This window comes from Prionailurus viverrinus, chromosome C2 (genome assembly GCF_022837055.1).
Source record: "Prionailurus viverrinus isolate Anna chromosome C2, UM_Priviv_1.0, whole genome shotgun sequence".
NCBI lineage: Eukaryota > Metazoa > Chordata > Mammalia > Carnivora > Felidae > Prionailurus > Prionailurus viverrinus.
The window spans coordinates 146,854,405-146,880,304 of NC_062569.1; the positions used below are offsets into that span (position 1 = coordinate 146,854,405).

At 51.2% G+C, this 25,900-nt stretch overlaps 1 protein-coding gene across 1 annotated transcript in view; it reads left to right on the forward strand.

Moving 5' to 3' along the window:
* HUNK (hormonally up-regulated Neu-associated kinase) overlaps window positions 1–25,514 on the forward strand; it is a 111,587-nt gene extending 86,073 nt beyond the window's left edge. The window contains exons 7-11 of the mRNA XM_047876626.1: window positions 4,447–4,609; window positions 8,598–8,681; window positions 13,825–13,872; window positions 18,574–18,754; window positions 21,545–25,514. Coding sequence (XP_047732582.1) covers window positions 4,447–4,609; window positions 8,598–8,681; window positions 13,825–13,872; window positions 18,574–18,754; window positions 21,545–22,203 — 1,135 coding nt within the window. The 3' untranslated portion in view covers window positions 22,204–25,514. The remainder of the gene's footprint in view (window positions 1–4,446; window positions 4,610–8,597; window positions 8,682–13,824; window positions 13,873–18,573; window positions 18,755–21,544) is intronic.
* The last annotated feature ends 386 nt before the right edge of the window (window positions 25,515–25,900 follow it).

Sequence of the window (25,900 nt, forward strand, 5' to 3'; positions counted from 1 at the left end):
CCAGGACTGGGACCCACACGCCGGGTCCCGGGCCTGCTCACTCGAGTCTGAAGCTCAGATGAGGACAAAAGGACCACTGATGAAGGGGGGACAGAGATTTTCAAGATGTCCAGGAAGGTCTGGAAACATCCATCAAGACTTAGGAAAGCTGTCACACTGAGTTCTTCAAATAGGATGGGCAGGCAGGGCTCTGTCTTGGGGAGAAAGTTCTAGAAGAACTTAAGAGGCCGTGGGTGGAGTCCGTATCCATGCCACCGAGCCAGATTTACACTCACCAGGGCTGAGGTGGTTTCACTCACCGCCATCTAGAATTCTAGCATTTGACTCATGAGAAGTAATTTAAACAAAGTCTAGTTACTTAGGTTACCAAGGGAACCTGGAAATAGACTGCTCGTTTCCAGCGCTGGCTCCCCTCGGCCCGTAGCTGAAACAGACACCAGAAAGATTACCTCAATGTGAGCTGGAAAGCCAAGCCGAGGAGCCATGCCTCATTACCAGGGCTCACGAAAGATGGCAGCACACAGGTATGCTGTCTGCTAAAGGAGGGGGCACTGGTGGCAGCCACAGGAGTCATTAAGCGAATGTGATCACTGCCTAAATGAGTCTAATCAATCCACTCAACATGGCAGCCTTTGGAAGGAAGCGGCTCTGGTAGTAGAAACACAGCCTGCCCCTCCCTGATGGCCGCATCTTCATTCGCAAGAAGTCGTTCCTGGGCGCCTCATTCCGTAGCTGTTCCACAGGTCGCAGATAGGCGTTTGTGGATAACAACTTCAACCCAGGTATCGTCTGCTGGTTTTGCCAGATCAGTGATTTTTGCATTTGGATTTGGCCAAAAGCATAAAGGCTGCACGTGAACTAGTTGGGTTGGGACCACCGTTAAGGTCCTGTATATCAAAGAAAACAGCAGCTCGCTGCCTTCCATTTACGTGTGGCCCGTCGCTCATTTTGTACCAGAGGCAGATTAATGTTGGTTTTTTTTTTAATTTTTTTTTTTTAGTGTTTTTATTTATTTTTGAGACAGAGAGAGACAGAGCATGAATGGGGAGGGGCAGAGAGAGAGGGAGGCACAGAATGTGAAGCAGGCTCCAGGCTCCGAGCTGTCAGCACAGAGCCCGACGCGGGGCTCGAACTCACAGACTGTGAGATCATGACCTGAGCTGAACTCAGACACTCAACTGACTGAGCCACCCAGGCGCCCCAATGTTGGGTTTTAAAGTGCTGGAACCAGAAATCGAAACTCTTGGGGGAGGCAGATGTTGTTTACAGTCTTTATTTTGAAAAATGTGTAAGGCAAAAAATGTGCTTTTGATAGTTCTTTTTTTTTGTTTTTTATGGTTTTTTTTTTTAATTATTTTTGAGAGAGCGCCAGCAGGGGAGGGGCAGAGAGGGGGACAGAGGATCCGAAGCGGGCCCCACGCTGACAGCAGTGAGCCTGAGGCGGGGCTTGAACTCCCCAACGATGCAATCACGACCTGAGCCGAAGTTGGACGCTCAACTGACTGAGCTGCCCAGGTGCCCCTGGTAGTTATTTTTCTGGTTTGACCAGTACACAGGTTAATGGAGTAAGAACATGTGATCAGGGAAAGGAATATAGGCTTTATTATAAAGTATATCTCGCAGCTTCTCAACATACCTAGCCTCAGATTTTATTATTTTAGATGTTGTTAAAAGTGTTTTACTTGTGGGGCGCCTGGGTGGCTCAGTCAGGTGAGCATCCGACTTCGGCTCAGATCATGATCTCACAGTCTGAGAGTTCGGGCCCCACGTCGGGCTCTGTGCTGACAGCTCGGAGTCTGGAGCCTGCTTCGGATTCTGTATCTTGCTCTCTCTCTCCCCCTCCCCTGCTCATGCTCTGTCTCTCTCTGTCTCAGAAATTGAAAAAAAAAAAAAAAAAAAAAAAAGGTTTTACTTCTGGGAAATGGATAAAATAAAGGGCTTACGTTTTGTATCACTCTTCTGTAAAGCCTTTTGTTATGTCATTTGGGCTTCCAAGTTGATCTCCAAAAGGCAAGAGGAAAATATCTTTAAATTGTGTATTTACAATTTAAATGTATAAAAGTACACTTTCAAGCCAGTCCGTCAACAGTTTTGCCGTGTGCCAGGCTAGCCTCCCTGTTCTGAGAGCAGATATTTTTACGGAGGTGACCTTGGCTGCCTTCCTCCATCTTCCTTCTGGGGCCTGGACAGTCTCCCACCCCTCCAGTTAGCTCTGCAGATGGGTGGGAGGGGAAGGAGGTCATGGGTAACACAGGAAGGAATTGGGCCAAAACGGTCTAACACGGGATTTAATGCGAATTTACTTAGAATTGCACCTAGTGTTCTAGAACGTTTGACTAGTGACTGTATTGCCCAAAAAGGAGGAGATGATACAAATTAAATAACTGATGCTGCAGAATACCAAATATACATGCCACTAATTGAACATGTTTTTTTTTTTTAATTTTTTTTAATGTTTTTATTTATTTTTGCGACAGAGAGAGACAGAGCATGAGCAGGGGAGGGGCAGAGAGAGAGAGGGAGACACAGAATCGGAAGCAGGCTCCAGCCTCTGAGCTGTCAGCACAGAGGCCGATGCGGGGCTCGAACCCACAGACTGCGAGATCATGACCTGAGCCGAAGTCGGACGCTCAACCGACTGAGCCACCCTGGCGCCCCAGAACATGTTTAAAATAGGGGCACCTGAGTGGCTCGGTCGGTTGAGCATCTGACTCTTGATTTCGGCTCAGGTCATGATCCCAGGGTTGTGAGATAGAGCCCCATCTGAGGCTCCATGCATGCACACGCTCTCTCTCTCCCTCTCAAATGAAAAAAAAAAAAAAAAAATAGTACTTTCAATCAAGAGAGTCAGCAGTGCCTTTCGGCAGAGCTCTTCTATTTCTGAAGACAGTGGACATGAAGGGCAGAGTTGGAGTGCCTGCCCACGTTTACTGCCCTCTTTTCACCTCCACCCTTCTCCTAGAGAGCTCTCCCTTCCCCTGCTTGCTCCTGGTGGAGAACAGGCTTCCAAGGTGTTGCTGGGTCGATTGGCCAGGGGCACCTTGCGTGGCCCTGATCTGATTGGCCAGGGGCAAGGCCATGAGGCTGTGGTCTGATTGGCCAAGGACAAGGCACACGGCAGTCATCTGATTGGCCAGGAGCAAGGTCACTCCCGTGCAGACATTACCGGGGAGTTGCCAACAATGGAGTTTTCAGCGTTATTAAGTGCTTTGGCAAACTTCAAAAGTATTATTTTTTTAACAAGTTATTTTTTACCAGTAGTCATTCTACTCCCCGCCCTCCACCCCACCACTGTGAGCTAGAATTTGTGATTTTATGGCCAACAGGGCGAGGAAGGCGGATTTCATGGTTCCTTGGGCCCGTTTTCTTTGGATGGCACTTACTCCTATCTAGCGAGGGAGTGCTGTCATAGGTTACATGGGTGGGTGGTGGAAGGTGGTCAGCAGACCTAGGTCTGCCCTTGCTGCCCTATTCAGCTGGCTTGTGAATTTGGCAAGTCAGTTTCCTCTTCTGTATCCCAGTGTGGAGTTGTCCTGTGCGGTCTCTCAGGGTGTTACGGTCTGAAGTCCCATAAAGAAATGTCTTCAGACCCTTGGGGGTGAGGGGTGGGTTACAGAGCTCTCGGGCCAGATGTGCCTTCCTTCTGCTCAGAGTGCCCCATCTGTATCTCTCTTAAGGGATTTAGAAAGTTCTATTTGATGATGTACCTGTTACCAACACACATACACTCTGTATTCCTCAGCCTGCTTTCGTGTTCTCCACAGCCATTTGACACATCTGTTTACTTGAGAGCTGGTGAGTGTAGAGGTTTAGCATCTAGAGTCTGAGCTAGGCTGTCAGGGTTTGTATTGTGGGGCTGCAACTTTCTGCCTATGTGACCCGGGGCAAGTTACTTCATAGCTGTGGGCCTCAGTTTCTTCCATTGGTCAAATGGGGAAAATAACAGTACCCTACAGCCGCGCCCCAGACTCTTATTTGTGAATGTGGGAGCTCTTGGTGCTTCTTTAAACACCGTCTGCATTGGCTCCTTTCCTAACCCACCTTACACCCAACTCAAGTGTAGGCTCCACCCGTGTCCAAGAAGTACATTTTTAGAAAGCAACGCCAAAGTGTAAACAAATTTGGGGACAATTGGGGAAATTTGAATATAATCCAGATATTAGAGAACACCAAGAAATTATTAGAATTTTGTTGGGTGTGTGGACAGTATTGTGATTCTGCAGGAGATGCCCTTGGATCTTAAAGGTGCACACTGGGGTGTCTAGGAATGAAATGTCATGATGTGTGTGTGGTTAATGAATGAATGAACGGGTCTGAGTGTCTCCAAGGGCCTGGGATGGGGAGGGGGGCTGTGCTTTGTGCCGCCATGTTTGTGACCCCACTAAGGAGGATCCAGAACCTCTCGGTGGCCGTGGGGAAGTGACCGGTTCTCTCTCTACTGTGCAGGATTTCCCTGGAGGACCTGAGCCCGAGTGTGGTGCTTCACATGACGGAGAAGCTGGGTTACAAGAACAGCGACGTGATCAACACTGTGCTCTCCAACCGCGCCTGCCACATCCTCGCCATCTACTTCCTCTTAAACAAGAAACTCGAGCGCTATTTGTCAGGGGTGAGTGGGGCCCTGGTGGCTGTTTTCTCTGCTCTCTGTGGAAAAAGGAGCTCTTCTTATACCTCGAGTGTTTCTCAGCTGCTGACACTTGATCTAAGCTGTTAATTTGAACTAATGGAAGGCTGAGTTTCTGAATGTGGGATAAAATAGTAGCTAAACTTGCTTCTCAGGTAGCTCGAGCTTTTTATCTGAGGTATGTTTCAAATATCCTCCCTCGGAGTTAAGCCCCGGGCAGCACTGTGAGAGAGTCAAGCCTCTTTTCCCTTCAGTTTCTCCGTTGCCTTCTCTGCCTACCTCTTAGCTCCTTGGGTTCCCATGTTAAAGGCATTGGGGGTTTCTGTGGTCGTAAAAGTTGGGGAGCAGGGCCTCTCAGGCATTGATCTCGAAAGCATGATTTAATGAGGAAGGCATTACTTATTGGTACTTCTCCAGAAGGTGAAAATGAAATTGAGCTTTACTGGCTTGACCCCGGTGCCTTCAGTCTGGGTGACAGAGCACAGGTGTCCTGTGTCCCACGGGAGGAAGCGTGGGAGTCTTGCAGCCTAGGGTGGGGTGGACGGTGGTACCCTCATGCGTCGGTCGCCTTTGGTCTTCCGCCACAAGCAGTTCATGTGCGCCTGGGGAAGGACTTGACATGCTTCAGTGTCTACTTCTGACTAAATCCTCTCTCCACTTAAAAAGAATTCTGCAAACCACTCCTGTTTCTCCTACTCCGAATAGAGGAGACTGACCAGTTCTGACGGGAGGTCAGCCTGCTACAGAGATTGAGAATTGTCAGGAAGCCTGTCGGAAATTTGATTTCAGATCCACGGTCACGAAGGGTGACCATCACCCTGTGTATGTGGTGCCCTGAGATCTGATGGTATGGGGCTGTCAGTGTTAGGAACACATGTAGAAAACAGAACATGAAGAACTTCTAGTGCATTTTCAGTGCTATTTAAAGTCATGTGAGAGTCAACCCAGTATCTCGCAAAAGGCTTAGAAACCTTTTGTGAGGTTTCTAGATTAGAGCTAAAATGAAAATCCACCTACAGTTGGGGAAATGATATTCTCCCTGTCTGGCAGAAATGACCACACAATAAGGCCCAGAAGGCGAGATGGTCAGAGTGTGTCTCTTTAGCAAATGGATTTGGGAGATGTCTGCAAAACATTGCTGAATAGACACAGAGGCTCTTTGGGAGGTTTGTTGAACAGTTGGATGAGAGTGCAGGTGTTTCTAAGCTGAGTCAGCTTAGGGAATTTGCTAGATTTTGCTCCAGTGGGAAATTATCCACAGAAGTACTTTTTGGGTGAACCACCAGAGGAAAAATTGTACTCGAGAAGAAACATGCTGAACAAATAAGAGGCTTTTGAAAATAACAACGGTGTTTTATTGGGGGGTGGGATGGCAAATACATGTCCCATGTAAGCCCTGCTGGGATGATACTTCTGATGGGGACAAATCTGCAGCTTTGAGACTGGATGTGAGGGATGGTGTCACGGTCACAGGAGAGGTCTCCCTGTGGGAGACCCTCCCACAGGTCTCCCTCTCGGGAGAGGAATTTGAGGCCAGAAAGACAGGACCTTTGACACAGTGTATATTTTATATCATTTTATTATAAGGAATGATTAGGAGCATCTCTTGTACTGTGCCCAGGTTCTCTGTCCCACCATGATGATGAACTTAAAGATAATTGGACTTGAAGCTACTTCTCATTTCCCTTTTATAAGAAGACCACATGCCCCTGTTTCTTTCTTTTCTTTTTATAATTTTTTTTAATGTTTATTTATTTTTGAGACAGAGACAGAGCGTGAACAGGGGAGGGGCAGAGAGAGAGGGAGACACAGAATCTGAAACAGGCTCCAGGCTCTGAGCTGTCAGCACAGAGCCCGACGCGGGGCTCGAACCCACAAACCATGAGATCATGACCTGAGCCAAAGTCGGATGCCCAACCGATTGAGCCACCCAGGCGCCCCAATTTCTTATCTTTTTAAATCCCTATTTGGTTATATGTTTTATGACGTACATGATATGTTAGTACAGAGGTGCATGCTTATAATTTATAAACAAATATGCATATATTATAGGTCCCTTCCTATACCTTTTCCACTCATATGGGTTCAAGGTCACACCATTTGGGGACAACTGTGGTAGAAAACAGTAGTTAAGAACTTATTTTTTTATTTTTATTTTTTTAATTTTTTTTTTAATGTTTATTTATTTTTGAAGGACAGAGAGACAGAGTGTGAGCAGGGGAGGGACAGAGAGAGAGGGAGACACAGGATCTGAAGCAGGCTCCAGGCTCTGAGCAGTCAGCCCAGAGCCCGACGCGGGGCTCGAACCCACGGACTGTGAGATCATGACCTGAGCTGAAGTCGGATGCATAACCCACTGAGCCATCCGGGTGCCCCAAGAATTTAAATAGCTGTCAACTAAAAGGAAGGAAAGAGGATCAACGCACTGATTTTTTTCTCAAATGATGACTGTTACTCAAAAATTAGTTTTTAAAAAGTGCCTCCGCTGAAACTGACTATAAAATTCACAATTTCATGTTTAAAGGAAAAATTACTACTTTCCTAAGCAAACATTCTTTTGGCAGAACTTCTTTGGATGCCGATCAATAATGTGCGGGGACTTTAGGGTTTTTTTGTTTTGTTTTTTAAAGATTTTGTTTTTAAGTAATCGCTACACCCAACGCGGGGCTCGAACTCACAACTGCGAGATCAGGAGCCACACATTCCTCCAACTGAACCAGCCAGGCGCCCCAAGGAACTTTAGTTTTTCAAATACTTTCCTTCCTCTGTTCTGCCTCCACAGCTACAGATGCGAACTTTGGTTACTCACGCTCTTCCTGAGCAATCCCTGAAGCTCTCAGGCTGTGTCTTAATTTGTCTTTGTTTCTTCCCATCTGCTGGTTTCGGCACCTCCTCTCTGCCCGGCCTGAGCATCGGCATAAAGGTTGCGTGCAAGTCTTGCAAAGCTGAGCATGGCTTTGTCTGCTGAGAACGTTCCCTGGAAACTCAGCTAATGTAGTTCCAGCTGGAGAAGGTTATTTTATTGTGTCTGTTTCACACTTAACCCTTAAAGCCTAGGACGTACCTGGTCTTGAGAACTAGGGTCTGGGCGAGTGGCTGCTTTTAACTAGGGTGAATTAATCCCCACAGACAGCTACAGCCGGTCCGCTCAGTAATTTCCACACACGGCTAATTTAACTGCCCTGTGTGCACTGTTCCAGCTATTAATCTCATCAACCAATTACTGACAACCCACGTATAATTTTAAGACCGAAACTCGTGAACTGACAAGTATAAAATACCTATCTTCTCTGTCATTTCTCCCTTTCTCTCTTCTTTCTTGTTTTCTGTTTCTAAAACCAAGAAGCGTGGATTCTGTGTTGGAGAGCCTGGAAGGCCGTTCCGTGACTCTTTGTTGGTTGGTAGATGCATCAGTCATTTAATTCACCTTTCTCCACACAGGCCGGCACCTCAGTCGTGCACCTAGATCATCCTAGATACGGTTTTCTGTCATCTGTAACCTGTGTTATGAATTGCTGTGGCTCACTGGGCAGGGGAGGGCAGGGGTGCGGGCTGTTTTTCACTAAGGAAATAAGCAAGATCTGTATCTTGTTTGGTAGGTCAATAAAATGAGTTATTCTTTCGAGCTCACGTATCTGGTTTCTGCTTTCACATCTCAGAGTAGTCTTCATCGTACAGATGAAAGAACTGAGGCCAGCAAGGAGCAGTGATGTGCCCAGGGTCACCTGGCCCTGTCCTGGCAGAGCCATAACAGAAGTAGGTTGCCCGACTCTGGGTCCGGGGCTGTCCCCTCGCTGCATCATGCCTGCAGGCCACCCTCCAGCGAGGCTTTGCATTGCGATTACCTGGCTTGCCAACCACTTTCGGCACTTTCTCAGCCGAGTGCTGGTTTCAAAATTAATGACTGCTTAATGGACACTTCTATTTCCTGTGAGTTAAGCCATGCTTTTTCCCCACCTTTTTCCTCGGATAGAAATCTGACATCCAGGACAGCGTTTGCTACAAGACCCAGCTCTACCAGATAGAGAAGTGCAGGCCCAGCAAGGAGCCCTATGAGGTGAGTGACCCCCTCCAAAATAAAATCCAGGATCGCTTAGGAAGAGCGGGTTTCCATTTTGAGAGCAAAGTGGAAAGGAAACCGGTTATTGTGGGACAGAAAAGCAGCAAGAGACAAATAGTCACTTAACTGGGTCCCCGAAACAATGGCGTATGGCCGAGCCACTGTCTCTCAGTTGTTAGACTGTGGATCTTAGCTGTGGCTACACGGTCGAGTCGCCGGGGGAGGGGCGCCTGGGTGGCTCAGCCTGTTAAGCGTCTGACTTGGCTTGGATCGTGATCTCATGGTTCCTGGGTTCGAGCCCCGAGTCAGGCTCTGGGCGGACAGCTCGGAGCCCGGAGCCTACTTCGGATTCTGTGTCTCCCTCTCTCTCTGCCCCTCCCCCGCTCACTCTCTGTCTCTGTCTCTCTCAAAAATAAATAAACATTAAAAAATATATAATACATATATAAAAATGTAAACATCTGGATGCCCAGATTGCACCTCACATAATTCTCCTGAAACTCATGGGGCAGGAATGGGAAAGTGGGCGCGTGTTAGTAGTTTTTAAAGCTCCCTGGCAGATTCCATGGAGTGGCCAAGGTTGGAAACCACTGCCAGTCCTTCGAAAGGTAAAAATGAGATGCTCAAAACTGTACACGAGTGTAACGCTTGGCATCAGAAGGAGGCAGTAAAATGAGGGACAGGAAAAAGTTTTGGATGAAAACAAGTATTTCTAGGCATCCTAGGACAACTTGATGCTAGATACGTACTTAAAATACCAAGATCCTTTGATTTCAGAGTACAAAGTAGTATCATGGGGCGCCTGGGTGGCTCAGTCGGTCAAGCGTCTGACTTCGGCTCAGGTCATGATCTCGCGGTCTGTGAGTTCGAGCCCCGTGTCGGGCTCTGTGCTGACAGCTCAGAACGTGGAGCCTGCTTCGGATTCTGTGTCTCCCTCTGTCTCCCCCCCTCCCTCGCTCATGCTCTGTCTGTCTGTCTGTCTGTCTCTCTCTCTGTCTCTCTGTGTCAAAAACAAATAAACATTAAAAAATTTTTAAAAAAAAATAAGCAGTATCATTTGGCAAGTTGTACCAAATTTGGACCCCAAATATGTGCTTGGGAAGAGACTGTGCCTGGGAATCTGGATCCAGGGCCAGGGGCACAGGATGAGGGTGTCCCCCCACCCCCAACGCCCAGGACTCTTCATGCAGTGCTTTGTCAAATGCGACCCCTCAGCCTTCTCCGTGATCTTCCTGGGAACCCACTTGATTTCCCCTTCGCAACCTCTGCCCAACAGTTTTTTCTTTTGAGCAGAAATCAAAAGGGAGCCTTCCTCCATGCCCTACATGAGGCCGATGGGCCTGCCCACTTCTCTCTTCCCTTTTCTGCAGTCAAAGTGGTCAGTGGTGGTGGCCGAGCAGTTAGTTGTCCTGGGCCCTTACAGAGACCAGCTGGGCAGAAGTGGGAAAGGCAGAAAGAGACGGCCTGAGTTCCGGAAGAGGAGGAGGAGGGGAAGTGAAGACAGTGAGCGTAGACCTCTCTGTGGGTGACGTTGGCCCCCTGCCTGAAAGATGCTGGGGTTGGGGAGGAGTGAGGGTGGGGGAAGTTGGGCGGAAATCCAGGGATGGCTGGGGTGGGGCTTAGCCTTGACCCCGGCCTGGAGGCCTCCTGCCTCTGAGACAGGCTCCGGCACCTGCATGATGAGGATGCAGAGGAGTCTTTGGGGGGTGGGTCATGCTTGGCTTTCAGGCCGAGGGCAGGAGGTGGTGTCGGGACCACACTGCCCTGAGCTCCAGACCCTTCAGGCCAATTGCTTCCTCAGCTTCCTCTTGCGTGAGGGAAGGTGTCTCCAATCCATCATGCCTGGAGCCCCCAGTGTCTGTTTCCAAATGGCAGCCCCACCCTCGGTATGGGGCAGGAACTCAGGAGGTACTTTTTCACCCCCAGAGCCAGGCCGTCCCCAAGTTCTGCCAGTGTGACTCCTCAACCTCTCAGATCCCCTCCACCGCCTTGGTCTCTCTCCTCCCTCCCCATCCCAGCCACTGTCACCTCTGCCTCTTGCGGGGATGTCTGCCACAGCCCTGACTGGTCTGCCCCCTTCTCCGTGAACGCCTGGCTCTCACTTCTCCGCACGCCAGCCGGAGCTGAGCTGCCCGTGCTCAGACGGAATCACGTCCCTTCCCTGCTCCAGTTAGCACATGTTTACTGAGCACCTCGTGCACGCCAGGCATGCCTCCTTAAGCTGGAAGGCACGGTCGGTGACATGGCCACCACGTCACAGATTAGACTGTGGTCTGCTGGCCTCTCGAGCCTCGTCCCCCGGGCCCACACGCGCAGCCCTGCTTCTTGCTCGGTGCTCGCTCCTGCAGGCCTTAAGACTTCTGTGCTCTCTTGGCTCCCAGCACCATGCACACCCTGCCCCTTCTTCCAGAATGTTCCCGTCAGCTCTCTTTGCTGATTACTATTTTATGTCTTCAGATTCCAAGGCAGGGTCATTTCATCCCGGACCCCTGCCATTCTCTGACCTTTGCCATCGGATCACATCTCTCCAGCACAGACTCACCCCCGCCCGCATCCTGCATCCCGGGGTTTGTCCCATGCGCATGTTTTGTTTGCTCAGGGAGTGTTGGATTCACGTCTTTCTCCCACTCTGGACCGTGAGTTCCATGAGAGCGGGGACTGTGTCCCTTTTGCTCCTTACAGTATCCCTAGAGTCTACACAATGCCTGGCATTTGCTAAACGAACAAAGGAAGGAATCAAGTGGGCCTTGACCGGGGTCTCCGGTAGAATTGGATTCCCAAGGGGAGAAGGTGGAATGATCCAGGAAGGACAGCTAGCTTGACTAAAGCAGGGGAACGCCTGGAGCATAGCGTGCAAGTCGTGTTATCCTTACAGATGACCATGCCCCGAAGCAGGGAGGGCCGTCTCACGGTCACGGGCTCTGAGGGCTTATCACCTCGGCTGGCGTGCAGAGAGTGCAGAATTCACAGCTAGGCTCCCTTGCCTCTGGATCTGCATTTGACTCTTGAGGGCCTCAAGGAGCAATGTGAACAGATGCACCCAGCGTCCCATCTGTTGTGCCCTACGTGGCCTCCACTCCACTTTGCTGACGCCCATGTCCTCGGTTGCCCTCGAACCTGACCCCTGCGCTTGTTTGTTTCGAAAGCGTCTATGATGGGAAAGGGGCCTTTTCTTTCACCCAGATTATTTTCCTTGGATGATTATCTCATTTGGCCTGAAAACACATGGAGAGCGTTTTAAACATTTGTTGAAATATTTAACGGTTAGGGTTTAAATAGGAACACTAATGGGAAAAGAGCATTTCACTTCTCTGTGATCCATTTGTTTTCTCCAAACGGCAGTGATACTTGTGCTAATTAAATTACGGGCTATTACTGGATCATCCAGCCCGCCTCTGCTGGAACGTAGAGAGTGGAATGGGGCCAGCTCGGAAAAGTGTTAAGAAGATCTGAAAGGGCCCCGGTTTTCTAGGTAAAGCCCACTCAGAGCCTCCGTGGGCTTCTTTCCAGTTGCCGTCGGCTGGTCCTGGAGAAGCTGCCGAGAGGCGGATGGGTTTCAGGTCGTGCGCAGGCTGGCTGGGGAGTGAGCGAGGCCTCTGCGTTGTTCTGAGTCCCAGTTCTTTCTCGCCTCCGAGACAAAGCAGCTGAATTAAGTTGCAAAAACGTCCCCCTTGGGATTACAGTGCTGTTATTGTACGACTTTACCACGTTCTCCACCTCCTCTGCCTTTAAAGGGTAGCAGACATGTCTGTGAAAGTGGGACACGTGTCTCATCCAAGAGCACCTCGAGCATGGGCCCCGGAGACTCCTCTTCCTAAAAAAAAAAAAAAAAAAAAAAAAAAAAAGAGGCCCTCAAGGACCGTGGAGATCGAGGCAGGGGGGCCAGTCATCATTTTTAAGCTGGTTTATTAAAGCCACATAGAGCCAGAGGCCATTTGTGTTACAATCTTTCCCCAAAAATGTTAATTTGTAGAGCAGTGGAAAATAGAGCGGGGAGGGCTTCTGGGTAGCACAGGGTAACGTGGCAGGCTTGGAAGAGAGCTGTGTGGAGGGCGGCAGAGGGACGGCATCAGTGTGACCAGCCGCTGGAGCAAAGTGCCACACACCGGGGGTGGGGTGGGGTGGGATGGGGGGCTTCAACAGCAGCAGTTTCACTGACTCTCAGTTCTGGAGGCCGGAAGTCTGAGATCAAGGTTGGTTCCCTGCACGGGCTGTGGAGGAGAACCTGTCCCCTGCCTCCTGGCTGCTGCTGGTTGCTGACATCTTTGGGCTTCATTCCTTGGCTTATGGAAAGAAGCACCACCCGATCTCTGCCTGTACCTTCCCTTGGCCTTCTCTGTGTGTGTGCCTCTGTGTCCAGTTTCTCCCTTTTATGAGAATACCAGACCCATTGCAGGAGGGCTGGGTTACCTCTGTAAAGGCAACACCAACAGGCCCCCTCCCCAAAGGCAAGAGAGAGTGAGCTTTCCATGTGCTCCTCCCCCTTCCAAAGCATCAAAGGGGACACGATAGGCCTGTCCTGACCCTGTTTTCAAAGAAGGTCACGTGCTGAGCTCCTGGGGGTTAGGACTCTTGGGTACCAGTTTGGGGGGGAATACGATTCCACCCATAAGAGGGGCAGTAAGCTAGAAGGTAAAATATTAAAATGTTCACTTTGTATCTTATTTCACATCTGTGCAGCTTGTAAAAATAGTTTGAAATCAGGTTAGACAATCAGTGCTGTTGGAAATGAGAAGGGTAGTTCCCTTTGGGGACTGGGAGAGGGCAGGGATGGGGGGGAGGGGGTTCCGGGTGGGGCCGGTTGGGCTCCATATCTTAATCCGGGTGGAGCTCTCATGCACGGTTTTTGCTCTTGGAGAGAATGCGTTGACTGAGCAGCGCAGTCGCCTTGAGAGCACTCCTCCGTTATATGTCTTAGACTTGAATAAAATAGATTTTCTCACCTAGAAAATCTATTCGGTGCCTGAATTAGGACATCTGCTGCCCGCTTGCATGATGGTTTAGGAGTCTCGTTTCTGGTCTCTAAACATTGAAAGGAATAATTCTCAAACCCAGAGTTGCAAGTGGTAGGGGAGAGAGAGTTTAGGGAATAAACAGCAGGTACAGCTACTCAAATTGTTGAAAATGTTGCTTTTCACAGGCCTCCCTGGACACCTGGACAAGAGACCTTGAATTCCATGCTGTGCAGGTAAGAACATGGGAGTTATGATGGGTTAGTCTGAGTTCTCTAGAGAGAACCAACAGTGTGTGTGTGTGTGTGTGTGTGTGTGTGTGTGTGTGTGTGTCTGTCTCATGCTTGGATACCCAGGGAATAGTGGATGTTTCAGCTCAAAATCCAGGGCCTTCTGGAAGCAGAATTCCTTCTCTCTCAGGACACTTCAGACTTTTTCTCTTACAGCTTTCACCTGATTGCACGAGGCCCACCCACCTTATGGAGGGTCATCTGCTTTACTCAAAGCCTACTAATTTAATCCCATGTGAAAAATACCTTCACAGCAACATCTAGATTGCTGTTTGACCAAAAACGGTACTGTGGCCTGGTCAAGTTAACACTTGAAATGAACCATCACATGTGACCCTGAGGGCTGGTGGATCTCTGCTTAGGGCTCTGGATTCTACATACCTCCTTCCTTGTCCTGAATTAAAACGCAGAGTCCGATGGTGAGTGGGTTTATCAGAATCCCTTCAGATCAGACTGGTGCTTTCTTTGTTGACCATTTTTAATTGTCTTGCTGTCGCCGCACACTGGGCTGTGCATTCATGTTTTTACCTATATGAGAAGTGGGGTTTGCAACAGTCCAGAGCTTCCCAGCTCAGTGGCCTAATTTATGAACGAAGTCCTCTTTTTCTCAGCTGCGTTGTGTTTTTCCCGTGGCAAAATCAGGTCTCTGTGGCTTTTCCAAAGCAACCGGCAGGCAATGCCTGGGCACCTGGGCCGCCCCAGGTATTCACGATCCACACCTGATTCTGACGTTCCAAACAGTCACATGAGGTTAGCTCGTCAGCAAGGGGACAGCAGGCTCCAGAGGAGCCCGTGCTAAGCTAGACTATCATCCAAAGAAAACAGCTTCAGCTCACCTGCAGACCCCAGGCTCTTGGCTGCGGCATCACGCCATCCGTGGTCAGTTTCCACCGCGTGAGGGTGCAAGGCAGCTCTTATGCAGCCCGGGGCGGGGAGGAGGTATGGCCGCCCCTGTCCCTGTTAAATGGCTGCGTTGGCCTTTCAGACTGTGACGCAGATGAGATGTGAGGTTCATGTTTATGCCCGAAGAGCTGACTTTCGGTTGCAGGTGGGGAAACACTTCTCTCACGGGGCCGTGTGCTGCTGATGTGTACCCTGCTGTATCTATAGGAGCAGAGCTGGGGAGGAAGGGGGAGGGCTCTCGCTCTTTGGAACGCAGGAGGCTGGAGTCACAGGGACGAGCCCAAAGGGACCGGCTCTGGAGCTCAGATGTCAGAGGCCAAGAACCTACTTTTCTCCAGAAAGCCCCATGCACCACCACTCCCTGGCTTCTTCCTCTCTTCTATCAAACAGTTGTGACACTGTAAGAGTCTTGAGTAGACAAACCTTTGTGAGGCCACATTTTTTTTGTTGTTTTAATGTTTATTTATTTTTGAGAGAGAGAGAGAGAGAGACAGAGACAGCACAAGTAGGGGAGGGGCAGAGAGAGAGGGAGACCCAGAATCTGAAGCAGGCTCCAGGCTCTGAGCTGTCAGCACAGAACCCGATGCCGGGCTCGAACTCACAAACCGCGAGATCATGGCCTGAGCCGAAGTCGGATGCTTAACCTGAGCCACCTGGGTGCCCTGAGGCCACATTTTCAAAGTGTCCGGTTTAGTAAATGTCCATGCACACGTGCAGTGGGTAGAAAGTGGTTTAAAGAAAACCGGAAGCTGTTTTGTGTGGGGCTGGCTTCTGGGGCCTCATGTGGCCCCCTCTCCGATCTGCCTTGGGGAGTTTGGGAGGCGGGGTGGGTGTGGGGAGCACATGAGACTCAGAAGAAAGCCAAAGAGACCGTGCAGGCAGCCGGATTGCTGGGAGGGGAGCACAGGAGTGGGTGTAGGCACATCGAAGGGGGAATATAATGAGTCCCTCTGAAGATCTGTTTCTGTTACATAAGGTGCTTTAGCATCCTGCTCCCTGGAAGATCTCTTGTGGAGAAAATAGGGTATGCAAATGAAAAGGTATAATGGGATGATGGGTTGCATTTGGTCACCTGTGCCTGGAGGGCGCTGAGATTGGCTGGTTGTACAAACACATGTCTTGTGTGGGCTGGTGACTGATCCAGCCGTGTGTCCCCGGCAGGGGTCTCTTGGGTGGTGGATTCTTGGCATGCCCCTAACAAACTGGTAACTGAAATCACCCATTCTTTGGGCTGGACAAGGGTGTTCTGGGAGCTTTTGGAGAAAACACCCGGGTGCAGGATCCTGGGATGAAGTTCAACAGGGTGGCTCCAGCAGGGTTCCTGAGGTCATTTCCCCATCCCTCTGCCCCCATAGCAGGCTTTCTGTTTGGTGCTATCCCTTTGCCAGTTCCCAGAGAGGTTTTTTAGAGCCAACCTTGGGGTCTTTCTACAGGGAATTCATGTCCTGTACACCTCTCAGTGCTGATGAACTCTAGCTGGGTGGTGATGCTGGCCCCCCAGAAACTTTGCATCTTGATCCTTTGGCTTTGGAGAACCCAAAGAGAGTTGGGGAGGGGCCAAGATGAAGCCATGAAGCCAAAGGCAGAGCAGCTTCCTCTAAAGTATAGGCATCACGGAGCACCCCAAAGGAAGCTATACTTGTCATTCTTTTTCTTTTTTAAATGTTTATTTGAGAGAGGAAGAGAGCGAGAGACGGAATGTGAGTGGGGAAGGGGCAGAGGGCAGGGGGAACACAGAATCGGAAGCAGGCTCCAGGCTCTGAGCTGTCAGCACAGGGACCAACACGGGGCTTGAACTCACGAACCACGAGATCACGGCGTGAGCCGAAGTCAGACACTCAACTGACTGAGCCACCCAGGCGCCCCTGTACTCACTGTTCTAGAAAACAATCCTGAAAAGGGCGGGGGGTGGGGGGAATCTGCAATTTTGTCTTTTCTTCCAAACACTGTTTTACATGGTTTCGTAGAAGTGCATTCAGTTTCTTTTTTACCATTTAAAGTGTAAACAGGTGGAACTGGTGATTTTTCTCATTAGAGCAGAGACAGGAAGAATGGCACCAGAGGAAGAGATTTTGCCAGACTTTTCAGGACAAGCCTGTCACGTCCCTTTGATGCTTGGGGCACAAGGGGGGTGTGACAGCTCGTTCCCCTTGCCTTAGAGAAGGGGGCTGTTGGGGGGTCACAGAAACCAGGAGAGGGATGCAGCCTTGACCCAGATGGTCTGGAGCAGGTGGCCCCCTTTCCCGTTCGTAGCATTCTGCCTAATGACCTGGGGCTCAGGCCTCCTCCCGAGAATCCCGGATGCCCACCTGGAACCCTGGGACTACAGCCTGGTCCCTGTCCCTCACCGGCCCGTGTGTCTGCCTTTCTCTCTGCCCCAGACTCATCCTGCCCCAGGCTTCCAGAGGGCGTGAGTTTTCACTCGGCTCCCAGATGAATTATCCCACCCGCTTCTGGCTGTTCGCTGGTCCGTGATGGGGTGACAGCTGTGCTTTGTCCCAGGTCATGCTCTCAGTGCAGCACCTGGCACTCAACGTCCCGTAAAAGGCTCTTCGGATGCTGGGGAGGGAGTTTGTGCAGCTTCACCCCTCCTCTCTTCCCTCCTCAGCCCTCCACTGGGGATGGCCACGGCAGCCCAGGCTTGGGGCCCTAAGGCACTGGGGCCCTCACGGTGACCCTCAGGGTTGGCGTGGCACCCCCACTTCCCATTCCTCCCCTGCTGTTTTCTCCCACCCGCCGATTGGGCATCAGGAACCCCCATCTGGACAGGCTTTGAAAATCCCCATTGGAAGGGGCTGTGCGAGCCCAAGGAGAAGCTTCCTGGAGAAGCTTTTCAACAACATCAATGAGGAGCTGATGAGCTCTCTTGAATTGTAAATATTCTTCACGTTTAAGGCAAAAACCGTGAATCTGGTGGTGAGGTCAGGGATGCGGTTGAATCTGTTGAACAGTAAACATCAAAGTCTTTACGGCTGGAGAAGAAACTTCTGAGTGGTATCGCCCTTCCCAGAAGCTGGAACGCAATTTTAATTCAGTTTGGTTTCTACTGGCTTTTTTTTTTTTTTTTTTTTACATTTCAATAACTATTAAGTCTTCTCTATGTGCTTGGCTTTATGCCAGAGGCTGTGGGGTTGAAGATACATAAAATAGTAAAATTCACTCCAGTCAGAGGGACACAAGTGACACATAGTGACGCAAGCAAGGGCTTGCATGACCGAGGGCGGAAAAGGGTCAGAAACTCACCCAGGATGGCGCAGGGCTCCTGGGGTTGCCGTCCACCTCCTTGGCCTGACTGAACACACAAGAGTAAACGTTAAGATAGAAATGGTTATGTTTCATTTGCGAAGTTACCTTTGCAAAACCACTGCTGTGAGCGGAATCCTAGAGCCCTATTCTGAGTAAGACCGCAGACTTCCAGAAATCCTCATGTGTTTTGCCTCAGTTCTTTCATCTTGTTCTAGAACAACTGACCTCCTAGGGATGAACTTGCCCTTGCTGGAACACCTTGAAATAGGGCCGTGCGGGGAGCTGGGGATGACAGAAGCCTGCTTGTGGCCCAGGGAGAGGGAGGTGGGTTCCCTGGGGCATCTGCTGGGCCTCTGCTCCTCCCTTGTTCAACGTGCAGCTGAGAACGGAGTTTTGAGAGGCTGGGGTTTCTCAAATCCACTTGGATAACTCTTCAAAGGGGAGTCACGTTGTATATGTCTGTGTGTCTGAGTACATGTGTTTACTTCTGACTTGAAGGATGAAAAACCCAAAGAACAAGAAAAGAGAGGGGATTTTCTTCATCGGCCGTTTTCCAAGAAGCTGGACAGGAACCTCCCCTCCCACAAACAGCCCTCAGCCTCGCTCATCACGCACATTCAGAACACCAAAGCCCTGCTGAAGGACCGGAAGGCCCCCAAATCCGGCTTCCCCGACAAAGGTGGGTCAGCTCCGGGTACAGTCTAGACCACTCGTGTTGAGCTGCACGGCCATGCGTACCCCTCCCAGGTGGCTGTGCGGACCCCCTGGGACATACACGATTCCTGTGCCCTGGGAAAGCAGTGAACACACCCAAGGCAACCCAAGAACACTGGAGGTCCAGACGGGGTGGTATTGGCCACCCGTGCAGGCAGGGTTTGAGAAAGCAGAGGTGGGGTGCATTGCATTGTGGGAGCAGAGATCAGGGTATAAGGTATTTCAGGAGTAGAGATTGGGGTGCACAGTGTTATGGAACGAGGGACAGGTGTTCAGTGTTGCAGGAACAGAAATTGGGGATTGGCGGCATGGTGTGGCTAGAGCCTGCCCAGAATAGCAAACACCTAGAGACACTGAGGCATGGTTGATGGAGTCTGGGCTCTGGGGTGGGGCTGGGAGAGCTCAGAGCCAGCTCTGTGGCTTATTGTGGGCTAAGCTCCTTACCCTTAGAGGATCAAAATTGGTTCCCTTACTGGCAAAAGGAAGCCCACCCATTGGAGCTACTGGGTGGATTAAATGAGATACATAGGTTGGCTTGTCCGCCTCTTTCAGAGTGTGGGACATCAGGTAACTGATAAATGCGAGGCTCCCTCCTCCGGGACAGCACTGAGGGATGTGGAAAGGACGTGGGGGAAGCAGGAAAGTGTTGGGGAGGTTCCAACAGCACCGAGCACTAGAGGTGTTACCCTAAGAGAGACCTGGTTCTCAGCCAGAGAGGAAAATTCCATTTGATTCCGTTTCCTTCCTGAGGTTTCAGAAAGGCAGGGGGTCTCACAGGATGACTCTGCTTGTCCCTCCTGAGTGATTCTCCTTTCTGGCTTTGTAACCAGCAGCAAATTCAGGCCCTTGACGGAGACATCCCATGGATGTCCCCAACAAAGTCTAGGTCAGTGCTGATGCGTTGGATAACTTTGCCACCCCAGAGCTGGATTCCGTTCCTGGCAGTTTCCTGGGCCAAGTATCATTTGTTTCTTTGAGTTTTTCCTTCTGAGAGCATGTTAGCTTAGAAGCATGGACGCCCTATGTAATTGCTAAGACCGAGCTCTCGCCATGGGGCAAGCACTGTGTCAAGCTCTCAGCTCACCCCAGTGAGGTTATTCTCACCTCCGTTACTAAAGCAGAGGAAATAGGCAGAGAGAACTGGCCAAAGTCAGAGAGCTCGTAAGTGGCAGAGTCCAGATTTCCAACCCAGCCGCCTGGCTCTAGAGCTTTCTCTCCTGACTGGTGCAGGCCCCTGCGTCCTGATAGGGATGGAAGGCAAGGAGCCGGCCGGTGCGCTCACAGGGTGGGGCTGGTGACCAGGTCCTTCCTGCCCAGGGTGATGGAGTGTGCCGGCCAGGGCCCTGGGGGGCTAACTCTAGATGGAGATTAGCAGGGCAAAGGTGGGAGGCTTCCTCTCAGGATCTACATCACCCGGAGAAGGGAAGGACGCAGGACTGGGCAGAGGGGGACCCTGGGCCACAAATTTGGAGGACATGGCCATCGCAGGAAGGGGAGGGGACGAGATGCTGCGGTGCCCGGCTGTCACACCGGATTCGTCCGCCGTCAGCCGCCGATGAAATTTTGCTTCTCTCTGCTGGTGACTCTCAGGCACCTGTGGTGGCCTGAGGAGGCGATTTATTTTGGGATCTGTGTATTTATTTATACGAGGCCACGAGGATGCCCTACGCCCTCGGCTGCTCCTGAATCACTCTGCTGCTTCCTGTAGCTGAGCCTCCACAGGGGCCTAGAACACTCAATGGTAGAAAAGCCAAGCTAAGAGCTCGTTCTGCAGGAACTTGGCTCTACTTCCCTCAGCTTCAGATCTGTGGGGTTTCCCCTCTCTTTTCTGGCACAGTCCGCAACCCTGGATTCCGGTCTGTGCCAATTTGAGATGGAAGCCAGGGGGATTGGCTCATCGCCCTCAAGATATAGATGAGGACTGTTTCACCCCTTCAGAACCGGATGAGGCCCCGGTAAGATCAGGAGTCAGGAGGGAACCTTATAAAGGAAGTCGATTCGGACACTCGGTACATACGGATGAGCCAGGAGGACATTCAGCTGAGGGACACGAGCCAGTCACAGAGCACAGATGCCGTAGACTCCGCTTATATGGAGCAACCAGCGACGTCAGATGCATCGACAGAAAGTCCAATGGAGGTTGCCAGGGGCTGGGAATGGGTGTTACTGCCAAGTGGGTATGGAGTTTTTAGATTCCCAACACGAAGAGTTTTGTTTCACGACAGTGTGAACATGCTTAACACTACTGAACCATCCACTTAAAAATGGTTAAGATGAGAAATTTATGTTACATATTTTTTTTTTTTTACCACAATTTAAAAAAAAAAAAAAAAAAGGAAGCATGAGGGAAACCCTCCTTCCTGTGTTGGCTATCTGAGGACCAAGTTCACGGGTCCTGGGCTGGGTGTGCTCCTAGCAGTTTGGTGGCGTTCTTCTGAGTCGGGTATCTTTTGATTCAAAGACTCGTTGGCAGGGTCCAGCATGTTAGGCAGCCAGGAGGAGGACAGATGTTAAGGTGGTGCCGTGGGCACGTCAGAACTCGGGAGGCCTTCTGTCTCCGGCCTTCTGTCCCCTCCATTCTAGAAAGAGCAGCTGGTCCCCTGTGGGGAACGCTGGACGCAGGGGCCCTTTGCTTCTTGCTTCCTTCTGGCCTCCCCAGGAACGGTCTGTCTCGGTGAAGCAGGAGGCCCCGGCAGGCAGGAGAGGGCCCTCCTCACCGCCGTCCTCATGGTCTCCTCTGCTTTCTCGCGTGCAGATTCCTTCGGCCGCCGCAATATCTTCCGCAAGACCTCAGACTCCAATTGTGTGACTTCTTCTTCCATGGAGTTCATCCCCGTCCCACCCCCCAGGACCCCCAGGATCGTCAAGAGACCGGAGCCCCCTCCGCAGGGCCCTGGGGGCCCTGGCGTCCCCCCCAAGGAAGACCCCCCGGTGCTGGATATGGTGCGCTCCTTCGAGTCCGTGGACCGCGAGGACCACTCTGAACCACTGTCCCCGTCTCATCACTATCGGATTCTAAGCTCACCTGGGGGCTTGGCCCGCGGGAATCCCGGTGAGCGGACGCTCTCCCCGGCCCTGCTGCCCGGAAGCCTGTCCCCTCTGCAGACTCCTTTGCATCCCACTCTGGTCTCCTTTGCTCACGAAGAGAAGAGCAGCCCCCCGAAGGAGGAGGGCATGTGCTCCCCGCCTCCGGCTCCCAGTAACGGTGCCACGCAGCCGCTGGGGAGCCCGAATTGCGTAAAGAGCCGCGGCAGGTTCCCCATGATGGGCATCGGACAGATGTTGAGGAAGCGACAGCAGAGCCTGCAGACCCCCGCAGACCGGCCCCTGGAGGCCAGCATGCCCCCCCTGCAGCCCATGGCCCCCGTGAGCCTCTCCTTCGACATGCCTGATGGGGTCAAAGGCCAGTGCTAACCCGGGCCAGTGGTGGGATTCTGGGTGTTTCTAAGGACAGCGGTGGAACAGAGCTCCTCACATCTGTCAGGGTGTGAAGATTGAAAGGCCTCATGGGAGCCCCTTCAGGGTCTCATCACCCCCTGCCACGGAATGTCCCCACTGTGAACCGCTAAAACCCACAGACCCGAAGCCTGCACTCCCCAGGCTCGCGTAGGGACCCTGGAGTCGCTGGGATTTACGAGGAGGGGTGGTTACAGGTGCAGTTTCAACCAGTTGTGTCCTCCTGCCCACCCACCCACGACCCTCTGCCCACCTCCCACTGCTGGGTTGCTGGGTGAAAACCCCACATCGGCCGCTGGGCTCTCAGATCACAGACTGTTATGAGATCTTTCCTCACTTTGTGATCTTCTCAGCAGTCAGCCAGTCACCCAGGGACTGAAGGCGGCATCGCAGAGTGGCTCGTCCAGGCCACCGCTCCCCTTCCTCTCGCAGACCATGGTCGCTGGTGAGCCCGCTGCCTGAGGAAGACAGGAAGCAGCACCACCCCCTCTGAGTGGAAGGGGGCATCCGGGCAAAGACCGATCCAAACGGTGGGGACCCTGGTGAAAGGAAGGGGCCAAAGGGACACGCCTTTGCCATCTTTTTTGGTTGACCTTGCTAATGGTTCAATGATCTTTTCCCAAGATGGTGTTTCTTTACGTGATGTCAAATTGAAGTAACATAATTAAAAAAACAACCCGGCTGGAGAGACCATGAGAAGCGATTCTACCAAATTCATGTTTTCACGCAAGGATAAGCGTGGAGGGCACGAAAGCTCTCCCACGTGATGTTTTCAGTGGCCGGTGGCCTCCCGTGGCCTGCAGGAGGGCTTGATCGCAGCTGGCCCCGTGTCCCTCCCGTTGTGTCAACATGACCTGATGCTTCTGGAAGGCATAGGACATGGCCACGGCTGGTTATTTAGGAAGAGAAAAGGTTGAGGTTGAATTTGGATGCGTTTGGAAGGCACCGTTACCTCTGTGCAGTGTGGCTTTCAAGCTGCCAAGATAACAAGGGTGGCTTAGAGCTGAGTTCATTTGCTGTGAGCTGTGAGAGGGCTTGCCTGGCGGGGATCGTGTTCAAAAACTCAGCACCGTATCCTCTTGGAGGAAAGCAGCATCCCTCAAACACGCTTAGAGTCCACACTGTTTTCACGCCTTTCGTCAAGGATCGAACCAAAGATGCGTCTCCGGTTCTGTGTCCACGCCATCCCCGTGTGCGCCTTTTGTGGACCTCAGTGTTGTCTGACCGTGTCTAGCAGGAGCTTGCTGGGGTCCGTCTCCTCTCAGGGCCCCGGGCCCTGGCACTTGGTGGCGACCACCCGGTCATGAGCAAAATTGGAGAAAGGAGGAATTGGCGCAGGCCGGATAGCGGTTAGCTCGGGAGACAGATGACACAGTGGCTTGAGGTCTTCAGCTGTTGACTGGAGCAGGCGTGAGCAGACCCACAGCTGTGGTCACCCCGGGGCTTGCCCGCTGGTTCGGAAACAGGCCGCGGCCCTTGAGAACAACAACGCCTGCCTTTGTTTCCCCTGGCAGCCAGCCCGTGCCAGAGAGCCCCGGGGTGCTTCCTCAGCTTTTCTCCTTTAGCAGCGGTGACCTCCTCCTGCCCCACACGTTTCTGGCTGAGCAAGGGAAAGCGTGGATATTTGGCTGACCCTAGAAGCCACTGAGATGCCCGGGCTCGGCTGACTTCGCAAGACCTGGAGCTGCTGTGTCCCACCTCGATGGGATCATCCCGGCCCTGGGGCTTGCTAGGAGGGAGCCAGGCTCCTGGCTGTGGTGTCGTTCTTCTGTGTGGCTCCAGACCGGGTTCCAGAACTTTCCATTGGGAGTGGTGCTTGTTAAGCAGAGAGAAGAAAAGCATCTGAAAGCGGCCTCTCTCCACTTGATGTGAAGCGTGTCTGGTTTCTGACCAGCGAAGGAACCCTTTTCGAACACGGTTGCTGGCTTCAAGTGTCGTGCTCTGCCGATTCGCCGACTCGCCGACTCGCGGGCTGTGTCCCTGTGCCTTGTGAACTTCTCTCCCCTTATGTCTCTTCCTTGTATTGTACTTTCCTTGAGAACATGAGTGTTTTTTCCGTATCGCTGTCAAATAAGCTCATGGGGACATGCTTTCTGTTCCTCGATTCAGGAACAGCCGCAGACCGTCGTACGACTCACGGACCGTGTCACCATTGGTAGCTTGAACTGTGAACTCAGGTTTATTCCAGACCCAGTGAGAGGTGAGAGTGAGGAAGGGGGGAGGGGTCAACTGTATTTTTTTGTATGTGAGCACCTGACAAATCTATGAAACCGAATGAAAGAGGAAATGTTAAATTCTTTATTATTTTATTATATTTATATGGGAAACTGGACCTTTGGTAAGTACAAAGTGTGTTGTCTGTTTGACCCATGACTGTCTCTCATTAGCGTGTGCCCATGACCTCAGTCAGCCTGTAGTCACTGACGGAAATGACTGAACTGTCACCGTGTGAAGTCCAGGAGGAAAAGTCCACTTTAATTGTATGATTTGGTCGTAAGTAAGGACTGTATTTATGTCACCATTAAGTATATGTACTTTTATAATGACTGTGAAATACACTATTCCCTCACCATGACTGCTTCATTCACTTGCATTTGACACATCTCCAAACACTGAGTATGTTGCAATCGCTGAGCTGTCTTCTCCGTAAAGTCCTTGGCCTTGCAACTGACAGGATATGGTGGGAATCGCGCTGTGGGGTGTTTGAGGGCATCTTCTGCCCCCACATCACTGCTTCATTTCAGCTGCAGCACGTGTGATCTAAGAAGTCTCCTTCGGCACACAGCCAATGGCGGAGCAAGAGAAATCAGCATTTTTTTTTTCTTTTTTAGCAGGTTCAGGGTCCCTCTTGGAGATTCTGAAAATGGCACATGAAAAGTGACATCTGTGAGCATTATCTCTAGCTTTTGTCCTCGCCTTAGGGATGGGTGAGGGACGGGAAAGAAGGGTGATGAGGTAGAGTAGGAGGGTTGGATTGTCCTAGCTCTGACTTTATTCATTACCGTTCGCAAAAGGTTTTCATACATAGCCACCTTGCTGGAACCCTGGGGTCCCCCTGGGCGGTGTGGCTCAGAGGCTGGCATGGAGGAAGTGGAGTTTCTCTGAAGTTTGATGGGGTTGGGAAGCAACAATGAGTATCTAGTTGTGGTGATGCCATTTTCTTTTAGGGGGCAGAACATTTTAGAACAGAAAGAGACCTGAGATTAGGTGCTTCAACCCCAACTTTTTTTTTTTAATTAAAAAATTTTTTTTTAAATATCTATTTGTTTTTGAGAGAGAGAGAGAGCGAGAGCAGGGGAGAGGCCGAGAGAGAGGGAGACACAGAATCCAAAGCAGGTTCCAGGCTCTGAGCTGTCAGCACAGAGCCCAACATGAGGCTCGAACCCACGAACCACGAGATCATGACCTGAGCTGAATTCAGACGCTTAACTGATTGAGCCACCCAGGTGCCTACCCCCCCCCGCCCCAGGTCTAGGCATTTTTAAGTCATTATCAGAATTGTACAGCTCCTTAAGATTCTGTGTATCCCGCTCTTTTCCACCATCCACCACCGACTCTGGAAGACAGAGAAAGACTTTTTCTTTCTCGGCAGATCTTCCAAGTAAGCAGCAACCGCTGGATACTTTGTTATCTGCTTTGCTGTTAAAAGGCTGTT